Source organism: Populus alba, chromosome 14 (genome assembly GCF_005239225.2).
Source record: "Populus alba chromosome 14, ASM523922v2, whole genome shotgun sequence".
Taxonomy (NCBI): Eukaryota; Viridiplantae; Streptophyta; class Magnoliopsida; order Malpighiales; family Salicaceae; genus Populus; species Populus alba.
Window position 1 is genome coordinate 12,983,196 of NC_133297.1, and position 27,213 is coordinate 13,010,408.

At 35.9% G+C, this 27,213-nt stretch overlaps 1 protein-coding gene across 1 annotated transcript; it reads left to right on the forward strand.

The window, feature by feature from the left end:
• Nucleotides 1-12,658: 12,658 nt before the first annotated feature.
• On the forward strand, nt 12,659-14,540 carry LOC118028160 (uncharacterized). The gene is made up of 2 exons (XM_035031735.2): nt 12,659-13,050; nt 13,641-14,540. The coding sequence occupies exons 1-2, from the start codon at nt 12,885-12,887 to the stop codon at nt 14,477-14,479; spliced, it is 1,005 nt and encodes a 334-aa protein (XP_034887626.1). The 5' UTR covers nt 12,659-12,884; the 3' UTR covers nt 14,480-14,540.
• Nucleotides 14,541-27,213: the final 12,673 nt, after the last annotated feature.

Consider the following 27,213-nt stretch of genomic DNA (forward strand, 5'->3'; position numbering starts at 1 on the left):
AATTACAAGAAAAAAATAATAAAGAAAACTATAAAGCATAAAAATTAAGCAATTAAAAGCAGAGAGACCAAACTGGATAAAAAAATCAAATTGAATAAAATTTTTAGTGATAAAATTGAAAAAATCCAAACTTAAAAAAGGTTTAAAAACCAAATAAATAGTAATTAAAAGAAAAAATGAGTAAAATCAATAAAATTACAAACTAGGGGATACAATTGTTTTCTAGAAGTTCAAGTATGATTCTCTAAGGAATGAGAGAGAAAAAAAAAAAAAAAAAAACTTTCACCACAGTCTAACTGGATCTCCTTTATGAGCACGTGCTACACCACCAGAAAAAGAATGACACACCGCTCCTAACACTACAATGAAAGCAAGATTTTGATTGTTGTATGGGCTTTCACGTGCTACTTAAAAGGCATGGAGGCCATCACACGCTATTGTATGAGTAGCTTTTTTTCTTAATAATATATACTTAAGTCTAAAATTACCAAAACATTCCTGTCAAAATCTAAGAATAACAAAAAAAAAAACAGTCTAAAAAAACCAAAACATCCCTAGCAATTAGCCTTGATTTTTTTTAATTCAATGATAACTGTTTTAATTTAAAAAAAAAAAAAAGATGAGTAAGCCCGATGCATGTATGTTTTTTCCCCTTCTAGGGGTATGGCCATACTCTTGCTCTTTTTTTTTTTTAATCTATAAACATAAAAGAACCCCTCGCTTAAGAATTAATTCTTTGTGCTTCTAACAGCAAAATAGTATTTATACTATAACAAAAGGAAATTCACATCCCATTTTGCCTCTAATCAAATATGCAATGAAAAATATATATCTCTACCCTCAATTGCATGTTTAATCAATTTTTTTATCAATGAAAAAATTACTTGTTCACTGCTTCAATCCATAGTAATTCTAGTCTTTATTAACACTGTAAGACTAATGTCTTTTTTTTTTTTTTCCTTATATTTTGGTAATACACACATATGCATAGAGAGAGGGGCATGTATGAAGTCTATATATGCAGCCAGCTACCATGATGAGTATTAGATTGGAAATGGTTACCGTCGTTCAGTAATGATTAAATTTTGAACAAGTCAAGTTATGGTGGACAAGATCAATCAGGTCACTAACTGAACTCCTCTTTGTGTTGCTGTTGTCTTCTACATTCCTTCTCTTCGATTATTGTGAGTTTTGTTTGGAGGTGCCTGAGGGGCCACCGCCGGGCAGGTCAACCCTTGTCTGTCTTTCTTCGCAAAAAAACCGAGGCGACCACAGAGTTCGAAAAGTCGCAGTATTTACCATGGGAAGTTTGGTCTCCAGCAACTGGGTTTCGCCTAACAAGAGAGGAAAAGGAAGAGAAAATGTAAGATAATATTTTATTTAACTTTTTTGTTTTTCTCAGCTCACAATATATTAAACACTTTCAAGGTACGGAATGGTTTCCTCCATGATTCAAAGCTCAATCGAATTTTTCTTGAAGAATCTTTTTTAGCCGATGCACTGCTTCCGCTCCTACTACCTAATGGGCCATATGTAAAAAATAGAAAAGAATATTTATGGGCTCGTACGTAGCCCGACTGAGGAGTAAGAGTAGGAGCTGGTAACGAGGCCCAAATCCGTTTAATAATCCCAATATCTGGGCAAAACTACACCTCCTGCCTCTGAAATTTTCCTTGCATTAACTTTTCCAATCTAATTAGTCCCATGAGTATCGTAAAAGTTACATGTGCTCATTGTAAAGTCACATCCGTTAAAACCTTAGAGGTAGGTAATGAGGTGGAGATGGTTTCTTCTTCTTCTTTAATATTTTTTCTTGTTTATCCATACAATATTTTTTTAATCTGGATGCCGACGTATTTGGCTCAATTGCATGTTTTATTCATCCCATTTCCTCCTTATCATGATAATTGAATCTGACTTGTACTAGCGAAGCACCACTGAGTGATTTTTTGGGGGGTCAAATTATAAAAACCCTCTAATTTGATTATTTTTTTTAGTAATGAATCAATAGTTTGTGAGATAATGTTTTTTTAAAAAAAGATAAAATGAATGTAGACATCCATGCCAGTAATATTTATCAAATAAAGTTACGGTAAACACACAGACAAGGATGGCACAACGCCACTTGGAGGGATGGAAGAAGACGTCTGTTGTTGAATTATAGTATATTTAATTTGATTCAGAGTACTCTAAGCTGGAGCTTCTAATTATTAATTAAATCGATCTTAATACATACATTAATATTAGTATGTTCGGGAAAAAAAAGTATATATGTTGGTTGGGGGTTAGGTAGAATGTCGTTCTTGAAGTATATGTGTGGTAACTGTCTCAACATCCAATATATAAAATTCAAAGTACTGCTGCAGATGCATAGCAGCACAAGGCACGCATTGCTAGTTCTAGCAAGCAATTAAGACCTGGGATATTTTATTAATTGCTCACTGAAGTTTAAGCGGCTAATAGAACAATGTCCAACTACCTTGAGTTTTTAATGCTTGAGGTGACATCTGCTCACTGTATAAACATGAAGTGGAGATTAGCGGCGTGAAGCAGCCACTATATATATACATCCTGCAAGTAATCGGGGCTGAGTTTTTAATTTAATTAACCAAGTTGCAGCTTCAGCAGGCAGCCCCTTATGGAGTCTTTAACCTTTCTAGAAACAATCACTGTATGATTACCAAGGGTTAGATATCATAACGCACACAGTTTTATATATATATATATATATATATATATAGAGAGAGAGAGAGAGAGAGAGAGAGAGAGTTGGGCAAATCAAGTGCTAAAACTGATAATGACCGTAAAGTTTAGAAGGGAACAACGAAGCTAGGGTAGCTAAAATGTCATAATCATGCACCATTATTAAATACTTAAGATGTCGTAATGGGATTGAGGATGATTAGTACTGGATAATGGAGATGTCGTTGTTTGCTCAACGAGAGAGATGGTATGTGTGTGTCTATATCTATGTATAGAGAGAGAGAACATGGGGAATCAACCAACTAATTACTGCTGTTTACAATATTTAATGAAAACAATCTTTCTGTGTGGGCCTAAATGTATATTTTGGTCAAGATAAAATGGAGCTTTTTTATCATGGAATGCAAGAAAAGTTTGACAAACAAATACTTGCAGGTTACTTCACTTCGCCTTCATCGTGTTGGATATCACGTCATATAATGTTCTAAGAACCTGAAGAGACGGAATTTAAAAGGTCTGCTTGGGTAACTGTTAAGGCTGCTGCTGATATTAAAATCATTGAGATAAACAATAGAAGCACTCTTTGTGATAAAGTTTTATAATATGATTTGCGTTTTCATATATATGAGTACAGTTTTTTTCTTTTTTCTTGAGAATCACTTCATTATTAGAGTTAAATTTACAATACCTTCGTATTATTAAGTTGAGAAATTAACCTATTTCTAATGAGTACAGTTGTGATATATGTGATATGTATTAAATACTTAGAAATTTTTAATTACTATCAAAACAAAATATTGAGATCATGAACCTAAGTTTGGAATCACACTGTCCTACTATCAATGGAATCCTTTTCTTTTATTATTATTATTAATAATGTGGATGTACATGTTAACTTGAGTATATTTTAATTAATTCAACAAGTTCTAAAATTAACGACCATATAAGTTTTCAGTAACTTTGAGAGGACTTGAATTTATGATTACTAGAAAATAAATTCAAGATCTAACTAGTTAAGCCATTTCTCAAGATTATTTTCAATGGAATTTTACTTACATTGAAAGATGTAAATTTAGTAATTATTAGAAATGGAACACAAACTCATTTCTCAACTGTTAAAAGATTTTCTTCTAAAAATAAATTATTTTAGTCTTTATGCTATTTGTGAGAATCGAAATGCTATAATGTCATATATAAAAACTTGGAATGACATCAACTATTAATGGATATTAACATGTCGGAGGAGACTTTAGGACTATAAAAAGGTTAAGGAAAGAGGATTACTGCAAATATTATCTAAGATTTCTTTAAGTCTAAATATTGTGGATAAAAAAAATGGGAGCCAGATACAAAATATCTTTTTTTATTAAAATTTGTTCAACTATTCTAGAAACAATTCTTTTGCAAGGTGATAAAACATTTCAATAAGATATCTAGTCCTCCTTTTCTCATTCAAAGGTAGAGTTTAATATTTGATTGATTATTTTAAATAAATTACCCATAAAAGATCTTCTATGATGAAAAGGTCCGCTGAAAGGAAATGATTTAAGATGTTATTTTTGTAATCAAGGGATTAAACCATAAAATATTTTCTATTTTATGGTGAATTGGTATGAAAATTATGGTCATTCCTGTGGTGGAGGCATGGATAGGACACCCATAAATTTTTTTCCATGCAAATAAAGCTGTGGTGTTTGTTCTTTTATGGCATAGTAATTTGATTCATTTAGAATACTCATAATAATTTGATTTTCAATGAGGTAGTTTCTGAATAGAATGATATTTATTATCCTTTTCTTTTTCATAGAGCTGCAACATGGGCAAGATATGGTAGTGGGAATTTTTGCTACACTGAAATAGATTTGCTTCGATCACCCAATAATCTTCTTTTATGGATCAACATTTCAGTATGGATACACCTCCGATGAGGTTATTAAAGTGTAATATAGATGTTTCTTCAAATGATAAATCAGGACCATCAGGAATTGGTGATGCTTTAAGAGATCATGAAGGGAATTTTCTATGCATTTTCTCTTGTCCTACACATATAAAAATTCAAACATGGATGGAGTTTTGGCAATTTGAAAAGCTTTTCAATTGAGTATTGTTTGTTTCTATGCAGATTATAAGAACTAGATTATGAAGTCTAGTTCTTATAATATCATTACTTGGATTAATAGCAACAATATTATAAGAACACAATATTTACAAGTATGTGATACTATGCTTATTCTTCTCTCTGCTGTTTAGCCATTTACTTTATAATGGCTATAAATGAAGTTTCTCGTCTTTGATTAAAAAAAAAAAAAAAAAAAAAAAAAAGTGAACGAATTTGATTTTAAAAATTAAAGAGTGTAAATCCAACTGGCTATGTATTTAATTATTAAAGGGTTCTTCTAAATTGCATTTTGTTAAACTAGTTTTAGTTTTTTTTTATTATTATTAACGTGAGTATCTGAGCTAGCTTACGTGTATTTTGACTAATCTCACGGATAATAAAGTTAACAATCATGTAAGCCTCTAGTGGCCTTAAGATTTGTGAAACTCAAACTGGTGATCTCTAAAAAATAAATTTAAAATCTGACTAGTTGAGCAACATTTCTCAAAATTTAAATTAATTTTTCTGGATGTTCATTTTGTTGCATGTGATCCATGCGTGTAAATAATAATCAAAATAGAATTCTTATATCACATCCTGTATACAATGGAATAACTAAATTATCTTTCTATGCCAAAACTTTTTTCTGTTTCTAAAAAGCAATATTAGAGATCATTCGTTTCTTCTCTTTGGATGGATTTTCCGATGCATAACAAAAGACTTAGCTATAAGTAATTTAGATTAAGGGTTTAACATATATACATAGCAAAAAAAAATAATTATTTTTTTAAGTTCTTTTTTTAAAATTAGCATCTTTGATTATTATTTTTTTATTTTTTTTTGAGAAGCTAGCACAAATAATTTGTTTTTGAAAAATAGGACAACTAGAAAGAAAACATTGTTGGAACCAGTGTTTTTTCAAAAAAAATAATGTTATAACCAGTTTTTTTTATATAAAAAAACGCTAGCCCAGCAACATTTTTGCTTAATATATAAACTCTTTTCTTTTTTATTCTATTCTTCTAAAAAAAGCCAATTAAACGTTGAACTATATGCAGTGTATAATTGCACAAATTGGTAATAATCAAGTTGAAGAGCAAAAGAAGTGCAAGTAGCGACTCAAGCAATAAGAAAGAAAAAACAAGAAAAATAGAACATCACATGACAACACAAAAGAGCACCCTACTTCCTTCAAAAGAAAGCCACAATCTCTGAAGGCTGACCTCATGCTTAAGACTAGAACAATAATTAATTTTAAAAATATACTCAATTAAACACCGGTCCCAACGTGTTTTAGGGTTTGAGTATGGGGTTTAGTTATGATTAGGGCTTATAATTTGGAGTTTAGTTAAGTTTAGAGATTAAATTTAGAATTTAAAGTTACTGTTTGGGGTTTATATTTGGGATATAATATAGTTCATGATAAAATGTTGTTGGGTTCAGTGTTTTTCCAAAAATGCTCTGCTCTCAGCAACATTTTCTTTCGAGCTTTGCTAATTTATTTATTTTTATTTCACAAGTGTTATTTTCTATTAAAAAAAATTCACTTGTATTATTTTGGAAAAAAAAACCTTTTTTTTTTAATTTGTGTAAATAGAAATTTAATATCTTTTAACAATTAATAAAAACTCACCATTAAAATTTTCCTTATTGGTTCGTTTCTCTGTGTAGTTTCTTTTCTTATTTTTTTTAATTAAGATGCAAATAACAATCTTATTAAACGTTTGGAATACAATCTTATTACAAAAAGATTTTATTCTTTTGTAAAACCAAATTCCTCCTCCTGTTTTTTAATTATCTAAAGTATTCTCTTTTCCTATTATATATACTCTATAATTAAGTGGAGAGGTGTAGCGAGATTAGAATTCTAAATTTTGTAAGTGTTTCTTGTTTAGAAGGATTTAATAATTTTTTAAATAATTAAAAATTTAAAATAATATAATTTAAAGTGGTATTATAGCCTTTACAATTGTTAACTTCCCTAAGAGGGGTGTAAGAAGTATAGATTAGCAATCATACCATTCTTGATATTGAATCTTTTTATTAAAGATCTAGCAGGAAAGTCACGAATAACCATAGTTATGAAACTCGGTCTGGCCTGGTAGGTCGATCCAGTGCTGGAATCGGGCCGGATTGAAAAAAAAATAAAAAAAAGAAAAACCCGATGTGATCCGATTAACCCAGCGAGCTGACCCGACAAGACCTAGTCAAAAACTCAATTACAACCCATTAATTTATGTTTTTTTATTAAAACGACGTCATTTTAATTTTTTTAAAAAATTGACCCATACAACCCGGTCAAAACCCGGAACCCGGGCTAGCTACCGGACCGGGTCTAAAAACTATGCGGATAACTAATAATGTAAGATCAAGTTTTTAAATTTCCAAATTTAAATGGATTTTTTTAACATAAAAAATAACTCTATTGACCCGAAAATCCTAGATACATCAGAAAGAGAGATGGGATTTAGCTGAAAAGGCACATAGTCATGCGCCCTTGCATATAAAATAACAATCTTCTTTTCTCTGAAACATTTAATAAGCCATTTACGCTGAAATTTAAATGCCTGTTACTCTGTTAGGGTGTGCTTTAGAAGCACATTTTAGATTTTACCTTACAATACGTCTATATATTATTTATATTTCAGATGTGTCAATCATGCCATCCAACAAAATTCAGGAGGATAACTCGATCGATCCATCCTCAATCTTTTACCATAACCACACGCTTTCCATCTCATGTATCATCATTACAAATTCCGTAGACGGTCCTCATTAGAAATTAGACATCAAATATAGCATGCGTGAATCATTTGCAGGGTTAAGCTAGAAAATGACCCGAGGTTTATAATATATTCCAAATTATATATTCTTACAGACAACTCAAAAAAGAATTATCTCCGATAGCACAGCACCTAACGATTTCGATCTTCATACTCCTTAAATATAATAAATGAAGTTAGCATCATTATCAACTACCACGTAACAAAAAGCTTTTGTTGAGAGTAAGAAGATGGGTAACCATTGGAAATTAAGCTGGAGTTCATACATGCGAAAGGTAGGGTTAGAAAGGGAATTGGATAGGATGGGGTCAAAGTAGTTTGTTGATGATTTTCAAGGGTCTTTGTGATGTTAAAATGGAGTGTGGTTGGGGAAGGTGGGGTTGCTTGTATAGTTTTCTTGGGAAGGTGAGAGGAAATGGTATATATTTCATACAAGGACATTTGAAGAAAACCTGACATTTGAGGAAATGGTAACTTGAAGTGCTTTGCATTTACTGTTTGACAGCTATCTCAAACCCTTCTATATATTTATGCTTCTTATTACAGACACTCCATATATATATATATACACACACACAGAAACAACCTGTAGGGAGAGAGTTGGAGAGAGAAGTGAAGAGGGACAATCGGTCGGTGTGTGTTGATAACAGTTGTGCTGGGCTCTCTCTCTCTCTCTCTCTCTCTCATTGTCAGATACTAGGGTGACTTGCCCTAAGATAGCATATGATATTAATTTAAGGAATTAGGCCAACGAATCTATCCATTTGCGTGGCATTGGCCCGTGGAGCTACTTGAGTATATATATGTTGCTGTGGCTACTATAAATGGCCATTTCCCCAGTTGACTCCACAAAACTACATTTTATCAGTCGCTTTATCGGGAAGAGATCCGATGTAGTAAACCTCGTATGTGCTGTCTAATCTGGACTGGGTACTAAGAAAACCATCCCATGTGTCTTTCCGATCGAGGGCATCGTGGTTTTAAACATGTAACATCTAAGTTAACGTTTTCCCTATATTTGTGGTGGTCTATCTAAGATTATATTTCAACGTAAACAATTATATCAACTCCACTAGGGCACTTTCACATTGCACGTTTAGTTGATGAAGTTATTATCTTCCATCCCTCCCAGTAATTTGGAGAATGATTTGAAGACCAAGGGCGTGCAAACTAGACCATCTTTCTTATTTTATTTTAAAAATAAAAAATTAGATCTATGAATTTCCTCATTACTCTAAGTTGGCATTGGTTAAAAGCTTCGTTTGATATATAGCACTAACATCAAAATATTTTGGCATAGATCATTAATTATTTTATTTTAAAAAAATATTAAGATTTATTAGAAGCTGATTACTTGGTCAAGCATGCATGAGATTAATTGGAAACTGATTTAGTTACATGATTATAATTTTATTACATCTTTTATGATTGATCTTTGGTCATGTTTTGGTCCTGTGAGTTAACAGGGAAGCCATTTTAGATGATTGATTCTAGTTTGTTTATAAAAAGCTTGGAACTCTAACTTTGTTTATAAAAAGCAATTTACTTCCATCTATATGAATATATCTTTTAAGAGTAACAAATAATTGAAACATTTAATTAATTTCTATCTTATTAAGCTCATATATACACAATCAAATTTCAGGTGCCAGCCAGAAAAGGAAAAGAAAAGAAATATTTGTTAATTAAATGATGCCACTGTAAGCCTTGTAAACAGAACTGTAAAGTAGTTCCTGAGAAATCAAACCTAGCTGCTTTATACCAGGTCGTGTTTGAACAAGTCAAAGTAATCAGTGTACTTTTTCATCATCAAATTTCTGTTACAAGTTTGAGAAGAATAAAAACAATTTAATCAGAAAATTTATAGGATATATGAACCTGATGAACTGGCACATCAACCAATTCCAGCTAGATAATGATTTTATACCCGCCAAATCTTGATGTTTAGTTTACTCGATTAGTGCATATGATGGTGTGATGGATTGCTATTAATTTTGAAGAGTTTGATTTCGTGGGGTATAATATCTCGATCAGTTAAGAAACAATTGTATAATGATTAGTGCACAAAATCTTTCAACGTTTGTATTTGACTTGCCATCTGCTTGGAAAGTACGGGATATGGCAGACGACGGGTTGCCCATACTTTTCCTTATGCTGTCCTTACACGGCATTTGATTATTAACCCTTGAGACTACCCTCTTGAAAATTCAGTTAAAATATCCTATTTTCTTTCCATGATATTGGCCACAGCCAGCAAAACTATTCTCAACATCGATTAAGCTAAACTGTCATTGTGTCCCTATTTCCATGGTACCATGTTTTATTCTAGCATTTTCTTCCCATTTTTTATTTTAATTTTCCTTGCTATGTTACGTGGAATTGGATATATATGTATCGTGGTCACGAGAATGAACACAAGTATACATGCGCGCACGTGCACTCACGCATATATGATAATGATAACCTTATTCTTAATTATTTTAATTTATTTATTAACTGCTTCATTATGAATTTCATAATATAAAAATAAAATACATGTATATCCTACCAAAACAAGCCTCGAAATAAAAGACAATTTCAAATCAGCTTTACCTAGGAACAAGAAAACTATAAGTAATTCAACTATGAATCTCATGGAGAGTTTGATCTTGACTCAGGATGAACATTGGTGGCATGCCTAATGCATGCAAGTCATACGGGAAATGGTATTTTAAGTAGTGAACAAGTGAGTAACATGTAAGAGCCTACCCTTGAGAGGGGAACAATAACTGGAAATTACTACTAATATCCCCGTAGGTTGAGGAGAAAAAAGAGGAATTTGCATGTGGAGAGGCTTATGTCTGATTAGTTAGTTGATGAGGCAATATCTTACCAAGGCAATGATTAGTAGGTGGTCCAGGAGAATGATCAGCCACATTAGGACTGCAACATGACCCAAACTCGTACATGAGGCAACAATGGGGAGTTTTTTGCAATGAGTGAAAACTTGATGGAGCAATTTCATGTTAAGGTAGAAGGCCTACAAGTTATGAACATATTTTTCCCGAAGAAAAAGCAATGATGATATCTAAGGAATAAGCATCAGCTACCTTTATGCCAACAGTCGTGGTAATATAAAGGATGCAAGTGTTATCCAGAATGATTGGGCATAAAACATATATAGGTGGCTTTTTAAGTCTGTTGTCAAATCCCAGGGCTCAAACATGGACAAGAGGTAGAAACTGCCAAACTGGAGTATGGTAAGGGCAAAGGGAATTTCTAGTAGAGCGGTGAAATGCATAGAGATAAAAAACAATTCCAACGATGAAAGCACTTGCTAGGCCAACATTCATACTGAGAGATAAAAGCTAAGGGAGAGAATATGATTACATATCCCAGTAGTCTTAGTCGTAAATGATGGATACTAGGTGTACTGTGTATTGACCTATATAGTGTTGTAGCTAACTCATTAAGTGTCTCGCCTAAGGAGTATGTTCGCAAGAATGAACCTCAAAGGAATTGATGGGGGGATCAAAAACGGTGGAGCATATGGTTTAATTCGCTACAAAGATAAGAACCTTATCAGAGCTTGACATGCCGTAAATCTTCTTGAAAGAAAGGTGTGCCTTTAGAAACGCAAACACAAGTAGGGCAAGGCTCTTGTCAGCTCATGCCATAAAGTGTTAAGTTAAGTCCCACAATGAGTGACACTATTACCCTCGTATTTACTTGTCATCATTGAGTTTGGAACCTTGAGCATATTGTTGGTGGTAAGTTTGGGAAAAGTGAGGATAACATCAAGGCAAACAAAAAATATAGATTGGTAAGTAATACCACTCCTAGATAAGACCTAATCCTTGAAAGATTGAAAATTGTACATAAACAAAAGATAAAAAAATAAAATTGTTATTGGAACACTTTAATTCTTTTTAAGTAATGTACTTTTTTTATTTTGATGATATGGTTTTACTAAGCGTAAAACATGCATATAAATCATTATATATATAAAAAAAAATGTAACTTGCAATACTTGTTGATATAAAATTAATAAACTTGAATATGTTATCAAACAAAAAATAGACTTGAAGATGTAAACTGAGGCATGGATCAACTATTTGGACTTAAAACAATTTACTGTATGCTATATGTGATTGCAATATTATTTTTTAAACTTATTCAATCTTTATTCTTAATAACATATAAATAAAAATAAATAACAAACCAAAATTTATAGTAGAAATTTTTTGACAGGAGAGTATTGATCAAAAAACTTTAGTTCTAAATGGAAGAGTTGATCTTCTGCTTAAAGTGAAAACGTTGTTAGAATTTTCTTTTTATAGAGACAATTATGATAATTAATTTAACCTTAATTTTTAAAACCAAAAATATATATACTTTTAGAAAGATAATTATTTAAAAGAAAACAACTTTTTATTCACGCCATAGTATATATAATCAACTCTTTGATATGTTTTTCGTTTCGTGGTAACATTTATATTTCCGGCATTTCAGGGCATGACAACTTTGACATTGTCAGCTTGCTTCGACACTAATTTATACAGGCTTACCAATATTCAACCACTATGCCAATTGCTTCCATAAAGAATTATGACGTGCCAAAAACAGAAAACTTCAATCAATATTGGCTATTAATTTGTATTCATATATATGGAGACCTCTATTTTACTAATTATGTGCTTGCAAATTAAATTAAAGAGTACCCAGATATCGCCTCCTGTACTTCACCAGCCAATTAGACCACTGTTCATCGTTTGCTAAACCCTAAGATGGACTCATATGTCGCCGTAGTCGCACATTGTCCTGCCAGGCCAGTTCTTAATGAAAGATATTGGGAAAGAAGTCTTTGCGAATAGGCTGGAGAGCTGTCTCTTTAACTAGTATTCAAATTATTATCAAGTTACCCAATAATTAATCAATGGGGTTTTGTTTGATTTAACGTAGTACCATGGCTTAAAATGGTGTGTGTGTGTGTCTAAAGAAAAGAGAGAGAGAGAAATAAAGGAGACGACAAAAAAGACAAAGAATATAGGTGAGAAGAAGTGTTTGGGCTAAGAGCATGTAATAACAAGAAATGGTCATTGGCTCTACAGTATACTAGGGCTAAAAATGTCGTGTAAAACCAACAAAAGTGACTTGCCATCCTAACCCTAAACCAACACCCCGCTTTCTTATTCTGTTGGTGCTCGTTTCTTATGCAACTATATATCTTCCTGTGGACTTCTTTCTCTGTTGTATTTGATGATAAAGAATTCATAGCTAGATAGGTGTTCAACATTAAAAGTACTGTTGGCCATCGATCCATGGAGGAATATTCTTTGGCCGGTAATTCAAGTGATGATGCAAAGAGTACTGCTTGCCCTAGAGGTCACTGGAGACCTGCTGAGGATGACAAACTCAGGCAACTGGTTGAACAATATGGTGCACAAAACTGGAATGATATTGCAGAGAAGCTCCAAGGAAGATCAGGTTAGTTATATATAACTTTTAAATTATTTTTTCTGTGAATCAGGTGAATATCATTAAGATCAAACACGTTAGATAATCGGAAATTGATGCTTAATTTAGAGATAGCGCGCGCATATATCCACAGATTATCGTAGGAAAACTATTGCAAGGAGGGATTAGCTCATACAGTATACGCATATCTTAAATTTTAATTTGTTACATGAAACGGGTTTTCAGGAATTAAGATTAATTGCAGATGGATTTTTAGCTTAATTAAGCATTAATTAACAGATATATCAATGTTATTATGTCTCTCTCTAAATGTGTTTAGGACTTCTGGATCATGCTAGATGTAATCTTACCAGATATTTTTATTTTTATTTTTATTTTTATTTTCGTATGGAAGTAATTTTACCAGCTTATGATTGGATCTATAATGTCTCATATATGTGTATGCCAGCTTGAGTAACTTCCAAAATTCCTATCGTGCTATAAGGGAGATAAAATTATACCAAGTATATTAATGGCGTCACTCTCTCTCTAAATATTACAAGGACACACACATGCACACACTTTGATCACTTGGTTCCTGATTCTCTCTCTTTATGCAGGGAAGAGTTGCAGATTGAGGTGGTTTAATCAACTTGATCCTAGAATCAACAGGAGACCCTTCAGTGAAGAGGAAGAAGAGAGACTACTAGCAGCTCATCATGTTCATGGAAACAAGTGGGCATTAATAGCCAGACTATTTCCAGGTCGAACGGATAATGCTGTGAAAAATCATTGGCATGTAATAATGGCGAGAAAGCAAAGGGAACAATCCAAGCTATGTGGAAAGCGGAGTTATCATCATAGTCTAAGTGACTCCAATCCCCCCTCCAGTAGTTCGCATGCAAGGAAATCTAGGACTCAAGAGCTGTTCTGTTCGAGAATTGGATTTGAGGACTCTAGAGAGTGGGACTTTCGAAACCCCAGTCAAGATAGGACATTCTCAATATCTCCTTCTAGTTCTTCACCTTCTTGGAATCCCCCCCCATCACCTTTAGCAGCTTCAAACAATTCTTCTTTGGTGGATTTATCGAGAAGGATAGGAAGAGATAATTACTTCAACTCAAGTTTATTATGCACCACCGAGAGCTCCAAAGTCTCCGATCAATCTATTTATAGATACCATATGAATTCCTCAGTGCGTAGCAGCGACTGGAGTTCCGGTAAATTCGGGCTTCCAAACTATAGAAGGGTGGTTCCAAGTCCATTAGGATACCTTAAACTTGGAGATGATTATGGAAACCATGGAATGATCAGGAAAGAGTTGTACTGTCATAATTCATCCACATTAAAGAATATGAGAGCGACGAGTAACCATCAAGAGCAAGCTGGAGATCATGAATCTATCAGACACAAGGATGTTCCTTTTATAGATTTTCTTGGTGTGGGTATATCTTCTTGATCACCCACAAAAACTCCAATTATATTTTATCACATGCATGATGGTGTAGGGCTTACACTTTCTTTCGATCCTGTGAAAAATGTTGATGGCATGAAAATTAAGTAACAACAGTATCGTAGCTTTCATGTAATTTATACTTGGTAACAGTTCCTAGCTATATATATATATATTGCAAGATTTGTTGTAACCCATTTTTTGGGTCCCATGAAAAATAAAATAAATAGCCAAAAGAGGCTAGAAAAATAACGGAAGGCAGAAGCACTCAGAAAATGGTTAGAAAAATTGGTCAAGGAGTATAAAGATACAAAGATTGGATTTTTTACAGTATTTCTTGAAGGATGAGAGCCCTATTGAGAAGGAAAATTTAAATTTTGAGGAGAAGCCCAAATTTGGATGTTTATGGACTTAATTGGATTTTTATTTGAATTTATAAAGGATTTGATCGCAAGAAAAAATTGATTTTTAAGTCAATTTGGGCTTTAATTAGAAGAAATTAAAGTTCTGAGGCCAAATTATATATTTTTTAGGAATTTATTGGGTCAAATCAGGGGCTTAATTGCATAAATATTGAAGTTTAATGGCCAATTAGGGACTTAATTGTAAAAATCCGAAACCAGGGACCAATTTGGAGAAGGCGCAAAGATAGAGGGGGCTGTTTGAATTTGATCCAGGGGCTTAATTGAAGAAATTAGAAGTTTATTGATCAATTGAGGGCTAAATTGCATAAATCAGAGGCCAAGGATCAAAGTGGAAAACGCGGCCAACTATGGGGACGGACCGAAAATTGGAAGGGACGAAATTGAATTGAACACAGATGATTAAGGACTGATTCAAGAAATGTTCTGGCGCCTTTATTTTAAAATGGAACGGCGCGTTTTATCCAAAACGACGCCGTTTCATGCAAAAAAAAAAAAAAAAAGGAGACCGAACGGTGCCGTTTTGAACGGCACTGTTCACTTTCTTCTTCCCCCCGAACATTACAGCGGGGAAGAAGGAAAAGTTTGCATTATTTTATTTTTCTGCAGGTCCCTCTTGTCACCGACCGAGGCCCCACGCCGGTGGGCCACCGACAGAAGACACTGGCCGACCACCCGCCGCGCTGCCGAAGCCGAGGGAGGCCCGCCTGGACAGCCGCTCCTCGACCCGCTCCTTGGCTCCACGGTGAAGCCACGCCCGCTGGTTCTATAAATGGAGAACCGAAAGAGAGAAGAAGGGGGAGGAAGACAGAAAAGAAAAAAAGAACTCAAAGAAAAAACAAAGAACCCGAAGAGAGGAGAGAGAGGAGAGACCGAACAGAGGGGAGAGAGTTATATTTTTTAAACTAAAAGGAGAGTGAAGTTTCAAACGAGGAGAGCACCATTGAAGAAAAGGCAACACCTGCTCCTCTGCACGGGGAAGAAGAAGAAGGAAACAACCGTTGTCCTTAGGCTTCCCAGCCACTGTCACCGTCATAACCACTTGAGGCATCACCGGCTTCCTCTCCATCACCACCACCACCATCAACGCTGCCAAAAAATAGCAGAATCACCGTGAGAGGGAAGAGCAGTGTGAGAAGCAGAAGAAGAAAGGAGAAGCAGAGGAGAACAGAGTAGAACAAAAACACAGAGAAAAAGGAAGAAAGGCCAGCCACCATCCCAGCCATCCTCCGGTCAGCAACCGCCAGCAAAACCACCACCAGCACCACTGTCAGCTCCTCTACCCAAGCTCATCGTCGCAGGTAACTCTTCCCCTTTATCCCGTATTCGTCTTCTTGCATGCAGAACGTGCACTGTGCACGTTCTGCAAGTAAGAAATTAATTAGATGGTTACTGTGCAGGGGCACAGTAACCAGCTAATTAATTCTTCGGTTACTATGCAGGTCTAATTAATTAACAGGTTACTGTGCAGGTGCACAGTAACCACCTAATTAATTAACTGGTTACTGTGCAGGTGCACAGTAACCAGTCCATGTTCATTTCGGGTTGTAACATCAGCCCACACCATGTGTGGGCTGGGCTGAGTCCAGCCCTGTAGAAATTGGGCCCTAATTTATTTTGGGTTGATTTTTGGCCCAATTTCCTTTTAGGCCGAGTCTGGCCCGTTTGAAAAAATATCTTCAAAAAAATTTGTGATTTTTGTGTAATTTTATTATTGTATTTTGGGTCAATACCGGTTTGTATTTTTATATTGTCAAGATACAAATTCGGTATTAAAATACCCGGTTTTCGTCAAAAAAAAATGTTTACTAAAAAAAAAAATGTTTTGTTTTCATGCATACGGCCAATACACTAGCATGTTTTGAATGTTCTTTTTATATATATAAAAAAAATATATTGGAAGTTTTGAAAATGTGTTTTCGCATAGATTTCTTAAACACAAAATCATTTTCTTGCATTTGTGGATTTTACAACCCGTTTGTAAAACTCCAAAGGGTATTGGCCAATATTCCAAAAAACTATAAAAATCTTATTTTGGGAGGAGAAGTTGTGGTTATTGTTCACCGCTAATGTTTGGATGAAGAAATCCTTAAAAGGACGAACATCCAAAATATTATCGGGAGTAATAAATCAACGCACATGTTTGAAAGAAGCTTTGGCTGCGATCGAGAATATTTCAAAATTAAAATTTTTTTTCTCCACGGTTTACGAGCCGTGAAAAGTAATTTTTTTTTAGGAATTGTGAAATTTTCTTCGTTCTTTTTATTCTCTTTTCCTTGCGATTTACGAGTTGACGGGATTAGAAAACACCAACACCATAGACTATAGAGCAAACCAAACACCAAGCAGCTTACCTTAGGTAGGGCGTATTAGGGGTGCTAGTACCTTCCCTTTACGCAACCAGTCCCTTGCCTTAGAATCTCTGAAAGACCAGTTAGGGTTCCTAGTGACCAAATACTAGGTGGCGACTCCAAAGAACCAAATCATCAGAACACAACGAAAATCGCCAGCCGATGTCGTGCCTTTATAAATTTTTTGTGGGGGTGTGACTGAATGGCGACTCCACTGGGGATGTTAGGACTAAGCTTGATTTGTTTGTTTGTTTATGTTATATGTTATTGGTTTTTGTTTTCTTATGATGTTTTGTTTAAAAGCTTTAGCATATATCTTTACATTCTATCATACATGCCATAGTCATGCATCACTTTATTATTATTATTATGTTTTGGAGGGCACACACATGTAACTCTAAGTTTAAGTGGGGGACTAGCAGCTTGCCTTATGACTTGAGTCAAGGTTTAAGTTTGTGTAAACCCCAACTCTTTGCTGAGTGTTTAGACTGATAGTGATTGGTACACGTGCCATCCCACTATCTGCTGGACCTCCATATCGCCTTTACGAGGGTGATCACTGGAACAGCAAGAGACCCTCTTTTAGAGACCTAGTAGTAAACCTACCCTATGTCTCACGTAGAAGAACTAGAACCTATCCTTAGGATGTATGTTCCATAATATCTTTTGCAAGTCATACATTCATACCCAATGAATAAAGCATTTTTATCACAATCATGCATTTTTTTTCTCATACATCTATGCATGCATCGCCAGATCGTGAAACATAGGTCCCACATCCAGAGTCCACCAAACCCGATCCAGATCAAGAATGGAAAACGAAGAAAGAGCTCACTTAGAGTCGCACTACCAGACCGAGTTGGAATCTGTGAAAAATGAAGTTTCTCGATTGACCAATCTGCTTGAGCAACTTTTAAGAGCCAAGAACGGGGAGGGAATGTCTACCCAACCACCTATAGGAGCACAGTCAGTTCATGTCCCGGGGGTATCTCAGAACTTGGGGGCAGATTCAATGATGGAGCAGCACTTTGCACCTGCCATTCCCATTCAGCCCCCTCAAGCTCACGTCACAGCAGATGGGCCTTCCGATAATAGGTCCACCGGATGTATGAACGATGATAAGATATCAGCCTTGGAAGAAAGGTTAAGAGCAGTCGAGGGAAATGACTGGTTTGACCCCATGCGAGCGTCTGAAATATGCTTGGTACCAAACATCACGGTACCAAAAGATTTCAGGATACCGGAGTTTATAAAGTACGCTGGGCTGGAATGCCCAAACACTCACCTTCGATCTTATTGCAATAAGATGGCTGAGGTGATTCATGACGATAAGTTACTGATCTACTTTTTCCAAGACAGTCTATCGGGGTCGGCGCTAAGTTGGTACATGAGGCTGGATAATGCCAAGATCAAGAAATGGAAGGATTTAGTTGAGGCTTTCCTTAAGCAATACAAGTTCAATTTGGAAATTGCTCCAGATCGAACGAGCCTTATGTCAATGGAAAAGAGAAGCCAAGAATCAGTAAGGGCTTATGCGCAAAGATGGAGGGACGAGGCCATGCATGTGCAACCCCCTTTGATAGAAACGGAGATGGTGGCTTTGTTCGCCAATACATTCAAGGCACCCTACTATGAGCATTTAATGGGTAGCTCTTCTCAACATTTCTATGATGTTGTACGCATAACGGAAAGAATAGAGCAAGGGATTAAAGCTGGACGCATAATTGAGCCATTGGAGACAAAAGGTTTTTTCGGAAGAAAATTGAAGGGTCCCGTTAACAACTTCGAAGGTGGATCCAATGACAAGATAACGGATTCATATAACCCACAAATACCTACCTCCCATGTGGCCCACATAAACTTTAACAAACCTTTTTCCCCTAATCGAGCAAATGGCCAGTCAAACACCCAAAACAACCACCAAAGACCAAACCCAAGATACGTTTCAGAACAACTACCGCCATTACCCATGCCTCTGAAGGACATATATGCCAAACTACTGAGCATTGGACAAATAGCTCCTATCCCTACATTACCACTACAGCCACCATTCCCCATCTGGTATAAGCCCGAGTTGACTTGCGAGTACCATGCTGGTATTCCCGGGCATTGCCTTGAAACGTGCTATGGTTTCAAGAACAAGTTGTTGAAGCTCATCAAGATAGGATGGGTGTCATTTGAAGATACACCCAATATCAGTTCAAATCCATCGCCACATGACAAAAGTGATAGGGGATAAAGGGTTGGAAAACCTTGGTCAAGAATCGTCAATAATGAAGAAGGCGAGATCAAAGGAGAAGATAAGGAAACGCAAATGGGGAAGGAAGATGAAGCATTGCCTCGGTTGACTTTCCACACACTAGAAGAAGTTTCAGAACGGGTGGACCCAGGAGCTTCTCGTAGTTTTCAAAATGTAAAAACAACTTTATTTGCCTTAGCATGTTTTTGTCATTTGCTTTTGTCTTTGCTTTTATTTTCTCTAGTGAGCATTCAGAGCTCATATTGTCAGCCAGATTTTGTGTTTGTCTTTAAGCCTACCTTTTCTTTAAATAAATGATGAGATTATGCACTTTTTAAACAAGGTTTAGTGGTTACAAATAAAGTATCATAAAATGGTTTAATATGAAACTTAAGAAAAGCTACCCTTGAAATACAGCCTCACCTCTGGATAACATAATGAATTGATACATCACCTGTAAATTTTCTTTCAAGACAAAAATAGAGTTTATCAATCCTAAACAATGTGCATTTTTGAAAAAAAACACAATTTATTGTCCTTTCACTCTCTAATGAGTTTTTTATTGGTGGTTTTGTTTTGAGTCGAAATGAATTTCTTCTCTATATAAAAACCTAGACTAGGATCGCACCCCTACACTGGGGGCAAGACGAGATGTTTTATGAAAAGTTTTACGAAAACCAAGCTAAAGCATTTGACAAAAGCATGACAGAGAGGCAAATACAAGTCATACATTTTGAGAAAAGGACTACTTGAAGAAAGTCAAAGACTTCTTCTCCAAGAATATGATAGGCAACACGAGAGATAAATCCAGCATATGACTTCAAAAACAAGTTCATGTTAAGAGGGAGTCTCATGAACTAGAAGAAGAGGCTGGGACCTATGTTTCAAAACCAGGTATAAATGCATGCATTGCATCTAATCATAAATCATTGCATATATATTTTTTGGATCGTTACAGGAGGAGATCTTAGCGCATTCCAACAAGATTATGGACGAAGAAAGAATCATCATGATTCTAGAACAACAAGAAGAGAAGATAATGGTTTTCAAACCCTGCCAGCAGGAAGAACGACATCGATAGCATTCGGTAAAAAGGAATCACCAAATGGGATTCCAAGTTGTTGAGATCGACAGAAGGGATCTCGTATTTCGATGGAGGTCGCCAGAAGGGACCTCATATTTCAGCTTTGAATAAAAGGAATCGTCAGATGAGATTCCAAGTTGTTTGAGATCGCCAGAAGGGGTCTCGTTTTCGATATTCATCAATGGAGGTCGCCAGAAGGGACCTTAAATTTCAGCTTTGGTATAAAAGGAATCGCCAGATGGGATTCCAAGTTGTTTGGCTAAAGGAGATCACCAGAAGGGATCTCATATTTCGATGAAGGTCGCCAGAAGGGACCTCATATTTCAGCTTTGAATAAAAGGAATCGCCAGATGGGATTCCAAGTTGTTTGAGATCGCCAAAAGGGGTCTCGTTTTCGATATTCATCAATGGAGGTCGCCAGAAGGGACCTCAAATTTCAGCTTTGGCATAAAAGGAATCGCCAGATAGGATTCCAAGTTGTTTGGCTAAAGGAGATCGCCAGAAGGGATCTCGTATTTCGATGGAGGTCGCCAGAAGGGACCTCATATTTCAGCTTTGAATAAAAGGAATCGCCAGATGGGATTCCAAGTTGTTTGAGATCGCCAGAAGGGGTCTCGTTTTCGATATTCATCAATGGAGGTCGCCAGAAGGGACCTCAAATTTCAGCTTTGGTATAAAAGGAATCGCCAGATGGGATTCCAAGTTATTTGAGATCGCCAGAAGGGATCTCGTACTTCGACATTCATCAAGGAAGGTCGCCAGAAGGGACCTCATATTGAAACCATTTCTTAGAAAAAGCATGGAGTTTACTAAGAATTCTTCCCCCTGGGTAGGTCACCCATACAATGAGACCATCATTTTTCTCGGGTTCGTCACCCATACAATGAGACCATCATTTTTCTCGGGTTCGTCACCCATACAATGAGACCATCATTTTTCTCGGGTAGGTCACCCATACAATGAGACCATCATTTTTCTCGGGTTCGTCACCCATACAATGAGACCATCATTTTTCTCGGGTAGGTCACCCATACAATGAGACCATCACTTTTCTTGGGTTCGTCACCCATACAATGAGACCATCATTTTTCTGGGTAGGTCACCCATACAATGAGACCATCATTTTTCTGGGTAGGTCACCCATACAATGAGACCATCATTTTTCTTGGGAAGGTCACCCATACAATGAGACCATCATTTTTCCTGGGTAGGTCACCCATACAATGAGACCATCATTTTTCGTGGGAAGGTCAACCATACAATGAGACCATCATTTTTCTGGGTAGGTCACCCATACAATGAGACCATCATTTTTCTTGGGAAGGTCACCCATACAATGAGACCAGCATTTTTCTGGGTAGGTCACCCATACAATGAGACCATTATTTTTCTTGGGTAGATCACCCATACAATGAGACCATCATTTTCCTGGGTAGGTCACCCATACAATGAGACCATTATTTTCCTGGGTAGGTCACCCATACAATGAGACCATTCTTCATCTTTTTTTTATCTGGGTAGGTCACCCATAAGAATGAGACCCTTCTCCATTTTTTTTTTTTATCTGGGTAGGTCACCCATAAGAATGAGGCCATTCCTTCCCCTGGGTAGGTCACCCATAAGAATGAGGCCATTCCTTCCCCTGGGTAGGTCACCCAAAGAATAAGACCACTCTTTCTTTTTCTGGGTAGGTCACCCATCACAATGAGACCATATTTTTTTCTGGGTAGGTCACCCATAAGAATGAGACCATTCTCCATTTTTTTTTTTTTTTACCTGGGTAGGTCACCCATAATAATGAGGCAATTCTTCCCCTGGGTAGGTCACCCAAAGAATGAGACCACTCTTTCCCTTTCCACTCGGGCAGGTCACCCATCATAATGAGACCATACACACATTTTTTGTATTGATTATGGGTAAAGGAATCGCCAGATAGGGTTCCAGGTTAAAGGAGATCACCAGATGGGATCTCGGATGGATTTCCATATTGATCAAACTAAAGTAAGAATTCAGAAGATCGCTGGATAAGGATCTCGAGATGACTAAATTTGGATCATAGTTTTTGGGATAAAGAGGATTGTTGCAAAAGACAAGGTTTCAGATCAATTAAGCTTCGACCAGATCAGTTTCGGGAGTTCCGTTGTGGGTTTATCTTTATAACACTTACTGCGCAAAATTCATGCTCCGTAAGTATTATAAAGAGGGGGCATCTGTTGTAACCCATTTTTGGGTCCCCATGAAAAATAAAATAAATAGCCAAAAGAGGCTAGAAAAATAACGGAAGGCAGAAGCACTCAGAAAATGGTTAGAAAATTGGTCAAGGAGTATAAAGATACAAAGATTGGATTTTTTACAGTATTTTCTTGAAGGATGAGAGCCCTATTGAGAAGGAAAATTTAAATTTTGAGGAGAAGCCCAAATTTGGATGTTTATGGACTTAATTGGATTTTTATTTGAATTTATAAAGGATTTGATCGCAAGAAAAAATTGATTTTTAAGTCAATTTGGGCTTTAATTAGAAGAAATTAAAGTTCTGAGGCCAAATTATATATTTTTTAGGAATTTATTGGGTCAAATCAGGGGCTTAATTGCATAAATATTGAAGTTTAATGGCCAATTAGGGACTTAATTGTAAAAATCCGAAACCAGGGACCAATTTGGAGAAGGCGCAAAGATAGAGGGGGCTGTTTGAATTTGATCCAGGGGCTTAATTGAAGAAATTAGAAGTTTATTGATCAATTGAGGGCTAAATTGCATAAATCAGAGGCCAAGGATCAAAGTGGAAAACGCGGCCAACTATGGGGACGGACCGAAATTGGAAGGGACGAAATTGAATTGAACACAGATGATTAAGGACTGATTCAAGAAATGTTCTGGCGCCTTTATTTTAAAATGGAACGGCGCGTTTTATCCAAAACGACGCCGTTTCATGCAAAAAAAAAAAAAAAAAGGAGACCGAACGGTGCCGTTTTGAACGGCACTGTTCACTTTCTTCTTCCCCCGAACATTACAGCGGGGAAGAAGGAAAAGTTTGCATTATTTATTTTTCTGCAGGTCCCTCTTGTCACCGACCGAGGCCCCACGCCGGTGGGCCACCGACAGAAGACACTGGCCGACCACCCGCCGCGCTGCCGAAGCCGAGGGAGGCCCGCCTGGACAGCCGCTCCTCGACCCGCTCCTTGGCTCCACGGTGAAGCCACGCCCGCTGGTTCTATAAATGGAGAACCGAAAGAGAGAAGAAGGGGGAGGAAGACAGAAAAGAAAAAAAGAACTCAAAGAAAAAAACAAAGAACCCGAAGAGAGGAGAGAGAGGAGAGACCGAACAGAGGGGAGAGAGTTATATTTTTTAAACTAAAAGGAGAGTGAAGTTTCAAACGAGGAGAGCACCATTGAAGAAAAGGCAACACCTGCTCCTCTGCACGGGGAAGAAGAAGAAGGAAACAACCGTTGTCCTTAGGCTTCCCAGCCACTGTCACCGTCATAACCACTTGAGGCATCACCGGCTTCCTCTCCATCACCACCACCACCATCAACGCTGCCAAAAAATAGCAGAATCACCGTGAGAGGGAAGAGCAGTGTGAGAAGCAGAAGAAGAAAGGAGAAGCAGAGGAGAACAGAGTAGAACAAAAACACAGAGAAAAAGGAAGAAAGGCCAGCCACCATCCCAGCCATCCTCCGGTCAGCAACCGCCAGCAAAAACCACCACCAGCACCACTGTCAGCTCCTCTACCCAAGCTCATCGTCGCAGGTAACTCTTCCCCTTTATCCCGTATTCGTCTTCTTGCATGCAGAACGTGCACTGTGCACGTTCTGCAAGTAAGAAATTAATTAGATGGTTACTGTGCAGGGGCACAGTAACCAGCTAATTAATTCTTCGGTTACTATGCAGGTCTAATTAATTAACAGGTTACTGTGCAGGTGCACAGTAACCACCTAATTAATTAACTGGTTACTGTGCAGGTGCACAGTAACCAGTCCATGTTCATTTCGGGTTGTAACATCAGCCCACACCATGTGTGGGCTGGGCTGAGTCCAGCCCTGTAGAAATTGGGCCCTAATTTATTTTGGGTTGATTTTTGGCCCAATTTCCTTTTAGGCCGAGTCTGGCCCGTTTGAAAAAATATCTTCAAAAAAAATTTGTGATTTTTGTGTAATTTTATTATTGTATTTTGGGTCAATACCGGTTTGTATTTTTATATTGTCAAGATACAAATTCGGTATTAAAATACCCGGTTTTCGTCAAAAAAAAAATGTTTACTAAAAAAAAAATGTTTTGTTTTCATGCATACGGCCAATACACTAGCATGTTTTGAATGTTCTTTTTATATATATAAAAAAATATATTGGAAGTTTTGAAAATGTGTTTTCGCATAGATTTCTTAAACACAAAATCATTTTCTTGCATTTGTGGATTTTACAACCCGTTTGTAAAACTCCAAAGGGTATTGGCCAATATTCCAAAAAACTATAAAAATCTTATTTTGGGAGGAGAAGTTGTGGTTATTGTTCACCGCTAATGTTTGGATGAAGAAATCCTTAAAAGGACGAACATCCAAAATATTATCGGGAGTAATAAATCAACGCACATGTTTGAAAGAAGCTTTGGCTGCGATCGAGAATATTTCAAAATTAAAATTTTTTTTCTCCACGGTTTACGAGCCGTGAAAAGTAATTTTTTTTTAGGAATTGTGAAATTTTCTTCGTTCTTTTTATTCTCTTTTCCTTGCGATTTACGAGTTGACGGGATTAGAAAACACCAACACCATAGACTATAGAGCAAACCAAACACCAAGCAGCTTACCTTAGGTAGGGCGTATTAGGGGTGCTAGTACCTTCCCTTTACGCAACCAGTCCCTTGCCTTAGAATCTCTGAAAGACCAGTTAGGGTTCCTAGTGACCAAATACTAGGTGGCGACTCCAAAGAACCAAATCATCAGAACACAACGAAAATCGCCAGCCGATGTCGTGCCTTTATAAATTTTTTGTGGGGGTGTGACTAGATTCAAGCGTAATAACGTATGATGTAGACGACCTTCAAGTGAATTTCAAGACATTCTTGATCTTCTCTAGGTCAGAGATGCCAAGATCATACATATAGTACCTTTTTTTTATGTATCCTTATATAAGCATTGATTTTGGTTACTTTGTCATATTTTTATCGATGCATCCATTTGTTTAATAAAAAAAAACTATTTCTAAGGTTTATCTGTCACACTCCCAAGCTAGCTATGGCTCACTGTTTTCTCTTTCGATCCCCTATATTTTTGGTTATTGTGTGATGAATCGGGAGTGGGAATTCGAAAAACGTTCCTCTCGGAGAACTCTCACCCATCATCTTAAATTAATATTTATAAATCTGAGCTTTACTCCATATAATTTATTTATTTTTTTTTGAAAAACAATTTATATACTTTGACAATGGTGATGCCAATTAGACTAAGTGCGTCGTTTGTTGAGACCCCAAAGAAAATAAAATCAATTACATTCACATCCAGTTCACAAACTTGTGGCATAATGATCTAATTTATCACTGAAATATCCATGCCATGAAGATTAATGATGATTCTCTAATGATACTTGTAATTTGTACATATATAAACTAAGTTAATTATGACAGGAATCCAAATAAACGATATTATCCAACCAAAGACTTGCAATGATTTCACTCTCTTAGATTCTTAACAACCTCAACAAAGACATTATTGCCGATCCCCTTTTTGGTCATAATTTGAGAATTCTAGCAAAAATATTGAAAATGTCAGGTTGGTATCAGTAGTTTCCATTTTCGTCATATGTTCTGTGATATTGCAGCTAGATTAATGGCAGCTATATTAATTTCTCGTATGTGAAGAACTTCGAAGGTGTTATGAATCCCATGCATGAATAGTTGAATATACAATTACAAGCTCTTTTGTAAAACAAGAAAAAAAAAAAAAAAGTGATTTGTAACACTTTAAGCACAAAAATCGACTCGTATATATATATAAGCCGCAAGTATCTCTCTCTCTCTAAAAAAAACCTAGCTGTTGTCGGTGATTTTCAAACCAGCTCACCGACACAGTTCTTTTTATCTCATTTTCTTTTTCTTTTATATTAAATGAATTTAGATCTTATAATTAATTTAGGCAAATGTATTAAGAAGAAAAAGGCATATAACCCTACGAGGATTTAGACCCAAGAATTGTAACAATTCAGGAAAAACAAGATGATGGAGATGGGGAGAGGGCGAAAACTTTGGATGAATAATTGAGTGCAACTGTTGATTTTTGTCTTTCACTAGTTGGGTTTTTGAGGTGTCAAAAAAAATATATTTCATTATGAAGTTAATGTTTGAATTAGCGAGATAGAATTTGATTTCATTAATTAAAAATAATTTAAATTCCGTGCATCAAATTTGATAGTAAAACCAAATGCATCCCATTTATCTTTCTTTTTACTATTCAAGAGGTATTTTTTTTCATGTTTGGTCCTCAAAGAATTTTTTAATGTTTGATCCTGTTCATTAAAGTTTTTATATATTTATCTAAAAATTTTATTTTGTTTACATTTCAGTCCAAAAATTTAATTAAAAAATAAGAAAAAAAATGAGGAAGAAGATAGAAAGTGAATGATTATAATTTATATTTTGACAATAAAAAAAAATT

What these genes read in the sequence shown, in the direction of transcription:
- LOC118028160 (XM_035031735.2), top strand. Translation starts at nt 12,885, where the DNA reads ATGGAGGAATATTCTTTGGCCGGTAATTCAAGTGATGATGCAAAGAGT. An exon ending in GAAGCTCCAAGGAAGATCAG is followed by an intron (nt 13,051 to 13,640) that starts GTTAGTTATATA and finishes CTCTTTATGCAG; the next exon opens with GGAAGAGTTGCAGATTGAGG.